Below are 7,289 nucleotides of genomic sequence, written 5' to 3' on the forward strand. Positions count from 1 at the left end.
CAATTAAAGTTTTCTACTGGGAGCCTAACATTTCAATGTATGTATGTAGAACACTAGGATTTTTATGGATAAGACTTCATGTAAAGGGAATACTGACGCAAAAGGAGTGCCAAGGTCTAGAGTTGCAGGACATTTTAGAGACTGGTGAGCTGTCTTTCATCTCTGTTCCTCATGGTGCCTTTCATAACTTGAGCAGTCGATGACAAATGTTGAATGAATGTGCAGTAATTTGCGTGATTCGGTGACTAGAGTTGAATTCATGAAGAATTTCTGTCAGCCTAAATGTGATTTCAGAATAAAAATATTGCAGGCTACTACTTTGCTAGTTTGTCTTAAATGGTAGGTCTCTTTTCCTCTCATTATTGCTAGAAAAAAACTGATTTACAGATAATTTCAGTGCTACTTTCGTAAAATTTAAAGTTATAACTTGATTATTAAGTTTAAAAATTTGCTACCAATAATTTACAAACCAGTAAATATCCTATGTGTAGTTCCATATCTCTATATATACTGTTAAAAATATTTTTGAAAACAATACTCTTTTCAGGTGTTAGAATGCTACAGGACTTGACAAATACTGGTTTTGTTTCAAATAACACTGCTAAATCTGAAAACAAGTTAGAAGATCTATCTTCGGAGCTGTCAAGCCGAAGAAGAAGGTGTACTCCTCTCTCTTTAAAAGAGCCAAGTCTCAAAGGGTGAGTATTCAATGACATAAAAGCGATTTCAGTGCAGTACTGTAAAATACGTGCTTTCAAAAAGATTCCTGCCTGAATTAGTATTTGAACACTTCTGAGTATCAGTGAAGCATGTATTGTTGACACGTAACAACCACAGTATGATCTGGGTAAGATGTGAAGAAATGTCTTCTTTTATTCTTTGAACAGGCTTAAAAGGTTTTTTTTGTTGCCTATAATTTGCAAACCTCATTATTTTTTACCCCCATTTATTGATTCAGAGTGTTTATATGTCCTTTGGTCTCAAAGAATAATAGTCCTTTTTCTTTTTTTTTTAAACCTCAAACATATACCCCCAAAGAGGGAATAGTACTCCCCCCACCATTTATCCATCCCTCAGCTTTGAGAGTTATCAATATTTTGCCATATTTACTTCCACTATCCGTTTTTTGTTGTTGTATCTTTAAAGCAAATCCCTAATATTGAGTTATTTAATTCCTAAAACACTTCTGTATATATCTCTAGAATATAAAAACTTAACAAAACTGGACAACAATGATCACAACTAACAAAATTATCAATAATTCCTCACTGTCATCTAATAGCAAATCCCAATTCACATTTCCTTGATTATCTCAAAAAATGTCCAAATGCCTTTTACATATGTCTTATTCAGAATCTTATTTTTCCAAGGATAAATGAAGTTGCTATTTCAGAGAACCTGATCATATTTGGGATGGTATTTCCAAAAGGATAGAGAGAAATATCCTCAAATTTTCTCTTTGCATTTGTTTCAGTGTTCTGTATGCTTGTTCAGTGTTCAGTGTGCTTCTGTAAAATTAAAGACATTGATCGTTTTTGACAGGTATTTTAAAACAATAACCAGCAGGTGGCAGCAATGCAAGAGAGGGTGCAAGAGAAGCCAGTTAACCAAGGGCTTTTTTAAAAAACAGCTTTATTGAACTATAGTTCACATATCGTATGTTTCACCCATTTAAATTGTACAATTCAGTGGGTTTTAGTAGATTCACAGATACGCACACCATCACCACAGTCAATTTAAGGACGTTTCTTCATTTCAAAAAGAAACCCCATGCCCTTTAGCTGTCACTCCTGTATCTCCCAGCCCTAGACAACCAACCCATCACCTACTTTCTGTCTCTATAGACATCCTCTTCAGACATTTCATATGAATGAAATCATATAATATGTGGTCTTTGTGACTGGCTTCTTTCACTTAGCATAATGTTTTCAAGGTTCATCCCTGTTGTAGCATGAATGAGTAGTATTTCATTCCTTTTTTATGACTAAGTAAAATATTCTATTGTATATATACACCACATTTTATTTATCCGTTTGTCTTTTGATGATCATTTAGTTGTTTCCACCTTTTGGCTATTATAAATAATGCTCCTATAAACATTTGTGAGTTTTTTTGTGTACATACGTTTTCATTTCTCTTGGGTATTTGCCTAGTCGTGGAACTGCTGAGTCATATGTTAGCTATGTTTAATCGTTTGAGGAACTGCTAGACAGTTTTCCAAAGCTGCCGTACCATCTTATAGTCCCACCAACAGTGGGACTCTGTTGGGTCCTGATTTCTCTATATCTTCACCAGCACACTTGTTATTATTTGACTTTTTGATGATTCTAGCCATACTAGTGAGTGTGAAGTGGTATCTTATTATGGTTTTGGTTTTCAGTTCCCTAATGACTAATGATGTTGAGCATCTTTTCATGTGCTTATTGGCCATTTTTATATCTTCTTTGGAGAAATGTCTATTCAGATCCTTTGCCCTTTCTTCAGTTGGGTTATCTTTTTCCTATTGAGTTGTAAGTTAAACTTTTTATTTTGAACTAATTTTATACTTACCAAAAAGTTGTAAAAATAGTAAGAGGTTTCTCATATGTTCCTTACCCAGCTTTTCCCAATTCTAACATCTTACATACCTATACTACAATTATCAAAGCTAGAAAATTAGCATTGGTACAATACAAGATCTGGGCACTAGGTATTCTCACTGCTTATGTTGTGTTGTATTATCTGTTGTTGCATAACAATATTATCATAAACCTGGTGGCTTAAAACAACACACATTTATTTTCTTTTGGTTTCTGTGGACCAGGAATCTGCACTCAGTTAGCTAAGTTGGGTACTCTGCTTAGTGTCTCACAAACCTGTAATCACAGTGTCATCCAGGCTGATTCTCGTCCAGAGGCTCTCCTGGGGGAAAATCCGCCTCCAAGGTCACACAGATTGTTGGCAGAATTCATTTCCTTGTGGTTGTAGGACAGAGGGCCCCAGCTTTTTTGCTGTTGGCTGGAGGCTATCCTCAGCTCCTAGAGACCACCATTAGCTCCTTGCCCCATGGGCCTCCCAACATGGCCACTTACTTCAAAACCAGAGAGAGTCTCTAGAGCAAATCCTCTGGCAAGATGGAGTGCTATATAATGAAACATATACTCAAAAGGGAGACACCCCATCACCGTTGCCATTTCTGTTGGTCAGATGCAAGTCACAGCTCCTGTCCATACTCAAGGAAAGGGTATTATACAAGGGCATGAACACCAGTAGGCAGGGATCGTGGCGGGGTCCTCCACAGAGTCTCTCTACTACAGGGACAATTGATATTAGGCCCCATCAGCAGACAGAGCTAGGAAATGTATGTATTATACTAATCCATGAATATGCATACTTTTATATTTATCTATCTGTGTGTATAGTGAAAACCTTGAGTTTAGACTGATACCTCTGATTCCTGTTCAACATCACAGGGTTCATTTTAGCTTTGCTTATTTGTAATTTCTTTCTCTATTGGTAAGTAGCCTGGCTCTCATTATCTATGACATATTTATTTATTTATTTGTTTGTTCAATTCTAGCATACACATAAAGTAGTTTCAGAATTGCTGACCCATATCCCTATGAGAAACGTCCTAACTAGATCATAACATTTAGGTACAGTTCTTTTTGTCTTAGGTTAGTTCTTTTCTTACCACCCACCTTCAACATAATTATGTTATTCATTTGTTATTGTTTGTATTCCATTTTCTTCTCCCACATCTTGGTAGGTTTAGTCATTTACTTTTGGAGTATGTGAGTCATTTCTTGGGTTGTACAAGTCAGAGCTATACAAAGTGGTATATGCAGAGAAGTGTCAACTACTTTCATTCCTGCTACCCCATTCCCATTACCCCTCCTTTCTATCCTATTTTCACCACCTCCTGTGGATAATCAGTTCCTTTAGTTTCTGGTTTATTGCCCCTGTGTTTCTTTTGCACAAATGAGCAGATATATGTATATCACCCTTTTTCTTACATAAAGGTAGCATACTTAACTACTTTTTTGGGCTTTGCTGCTTATCATTTAACAGTATGTTCTGGAAATCACTCCATATCAATTTGTAGAGACTTTTCTCATTCCTTTTTACTGCTGAATAATACTTAATTAATTCTTTTAAAAGAGCTACCTATTCTAAACTAAATATAGCAAAATGCTGTAATGAAATAGTATTCTATTTTAATTTAGATCTTCTGGGCATGCAGATTATCTGGTAATCAGTTTAGTTGGCAAAATTTTTTTTTTTGCGATTCGCGGGCCTCTCACTGTTGTGGCCTCTCCCGTTGCGGAGCACAGGCTCTGGACGCGCAGGCTCAGCGGCCATGGCTCACGGGCCCAGCTGCTCCGCAGCATATGGGATCTTCCCGGACCAGGGCACGAACCCGTGTGCCCTGCATCGGCAGGCAGACTCTCAACCACTGCGCCACCCGGGAAGCCCAGCTGGCAAAATTTTTAAAAGCAAATATCACAATGTACATTCGTATAAATACTAAGAGTAATAACAATCCAGCTGCTGTTTTTTTCCTTTTGGATTGGGAATGGCATGCGGCAGGTACATCACAGCTTTTGATAGGCCCCCACTGAAGATAAATCCTGATGGAAACTGCTTACAGTATATTATGGAGTGGTCATCATAGGCATTGAGAGTAGGAGCAGCAGGAGTTACCAGGAAGGTAATACAAATATATTTTTTAAAGTCTTTATCTCTTAAGTCCCAAAGTACTGAATATAACAAAAGGGGACATTTTAAATAGTAAAAGCCCTAATCCACAAAGAGTATGTAATAGTTATGATATTTATGTACCAAATAGCACAACAACTACTTTTATGAAGCAAAAACTACAGGAGATACATGGAAACACATAGGAACACGCTAATAAGTTTTAATATACTCAGTATAAAACAAAGTGGGCAAAAAATAAGTAAGGAGATGGAAGGTCTAAACAACATAATGAATAGGGTAAATCTTATGTATACATATCAAACTCCACACTCTGATAAGAGAGAATACATATTCCTCTCAGGTGTTCATGGCACAATTACAAAAGCATATCCACACCATGCTATGAAAAACATATACCATGACTGAGTAAGGTTTATTCCAGGAATGCAATGTTGGTTCAGTATTAGAAAACCTATCCTCATATACCATATTAATAAACCTAAGAAACTAAAGCATATGATTCTTTCATAGATGCTGAAAAAAGCCTTTGACGAAATTCAACAGTCACTCATGATTAAAACACTCGATAGACATTGAGGGATACTTTCTTATAATGATAAATTGTATATACATACCTTAATCCTAAAGGCAGTATTTAATGAGGAGACAATGGAGGTATTTCCATTTAAATTAGGAACAAGGCAAGAATGCCCACTGTTTCTGCTACTATTCAACAAGGGATTGATGAACTCAATTCAAAATGGTGGTTTCTTCTCGGGAGATGAGAGAACTGTGATCTCGTCTCACAAAAAGGAGCACACTGGAAAGGGGCACACTGGAGGCTTGTGAGGTGTGGTAAGAGTTTATTTTTTAACCTGGGTGTAGGTGTATCAGCATTCATTTGAGTTTTTAAATTGTACATTTTGGGCATCCCTGGTGGCGCAGTGGTTGAGAGTCCACCTGCCGATGCAGGGGACATGGGTTCGTGCCCCGATCCAGGAAGATGCCACATGCCGCGGAGCGGCTGGGCCCGTGAGCCATGGCTGCTGAGCCTGCACGTCTGGAGCCTGTGCTCCGCAACCAGAGAGGCCACAACGGTGAGAGGCCGCATACCAAAAAAAAAAAAAAAATTGTACATTTTTATATATTCTTATATGTATGCTAAAGTTCATTAATAAAAAGGAAATATATAGTAAATCATGAAATGTGTAAAATCTATGTTGATTAATTTCTCTTAAACCTTATTTATAATTCCCATTATCATAGAGTATTTTAAATATATGACGAAGCTTTGTGGTTTGAGGAAACTGCTTTCTACTGGTATGATGCAGCAATTTTCCTCTCCATACTTTGCAGCAAAAGCATTAGCTTTAGGTTGTTATATTGTTAATCTTCCTTTTTTTCCTACTTTGCAGGAAGATGAGAAGATGAGTGAATTTATACGTTCTGGTTTTTCTGAATTCTCAAACCATAACAAGTCAAAACAAGGATATAACTAAGATCAAGGAGATGAAACGTATGACAAAAAGTTTTGGGTTTTTTTTTCTTTTTCATTTTCTGTCTTTTCATGGAGTGTTCATTCTTATGTATAGATAATATGCATAAAATAGCTATTTTGTAATACTAACCTTTCAAAATTATTTTGGTCATCCTATAACATCTTCCTGCTCATTTAAGCTCCTTTCAACCAAACAACCTTTAAGTAAACAATAGCTATTAGCCTTTTAACCAAATAAAATGTATTATAAATACTTTTGTATTGGTTACCTTGTTGTACACCAAGCTATCTTGTTTTGTTTTGTTTTTAAAACCATTCAGTAAATGTGAACACCTGTAAGATTTTAAAAGTCACCTTCTGCCCTGGCCAGTTGTCTTTCACCCTTCGTTCTTCAACTTTCAAGATTACTTCTTCAATTGCAGCTTCTGTATTACTTCCATTATATGTAATCTGATGAGGGGTTGGCTGAGGGGTTAACCTCTCAGGCTCTTTTGAATTTGGTTTTTATAACTTTAAGTAGTAAATCCTATTCCTATCTGAGATTAATGAACATAGCTTACTGTATTCAGATGACTAGTCAAATTCTATTCTGCCTATATGGAAAAGTTTTCTTAGACAATATCCGACAACGAAAAGGGTGGGCCCAGAAATCTGCATTTTAAACAAACACCGCAGATAATTCTGGGGCAGATTGTCCTAGGACCAAACTTCGAGAAACTGCTGTAGGACTACAGAGTCCCACAGAACTTACTCATTATCAACAGTGTTGGCTGAATGGAGGCTAGAGGCTTTATTAAAGGAACAGTTTACACAGTGGTTAAGAGCTTGGCATCCTGACAGTCTGTTCCTTTCCTGTACTCCTATTACTTTAAGGCTTCAGACCTCCTAGAGTCATTCTCTGGTATTATGTTTCCTATTGTTTAGTTCTATTTTTTTCTCTTTTCCATGAGGTTTGTCTTTTCTTTTTTTCTGTTCCCATGCAAATTATTTTTCATTGTATGTATCACACTTATAAACCTTTTCTTTTATTGTTGGCGGAATTTGGTCACAGCAAGAAACAAATTTCCTATTCCCATATTATAAAGACATTTACCCATGGTTTCATTTTGTT

At 36.5% G+C, this 7,289-nt stretch overlaps 1 protein-coding gene across 1 annotated transcript in view; it reads left to right on the forward strand.

Moving 5' to 3' along the window:
• The window catches only part of SGO2 (shugoshin 2), a 28,544-nt gene extending 22,149 nt beyond the window's left edge, over window positions 1-6,395 (forward strand). Inside the window, exons 8-9 of the mRNA XM_024757343.1 lie at window positions 548-698; window positions 6,096-6,395. Of these exons, the coding sequence (XP_024613111.1) occupies window positions 548-698; window positions 6,096-6,111 (167 nt within the window). The 3' untranslated portion in view covers window positions 6,112-6,395. The remainder of the gene's footprint in view (window positions 1-547; window positions 699-6,095) is intronic.
• Window positions 6,396-7,289: the final 894 nt, after the last annotated feature.

Source organism: Neophocaena asiaeorientalis, unplaced genomic scaffold (assembly GCF_003031525.2).
Source record: "Neophocaena asiaeorientalis asiaeorientalis breed wild unplaced genomic scaffold, Neophocaena_asiaeorientalis_V1.1 scaffold246, whole genome shotgun sequence".
In the NCBI taxonomy this organism is placed as follows: Eukaryota; Metazoa; Chordata; class Mammalia; order Artiodactyla; family Phocoenidae; genus Neophocaena; species Neophocaena asiaeorientalis.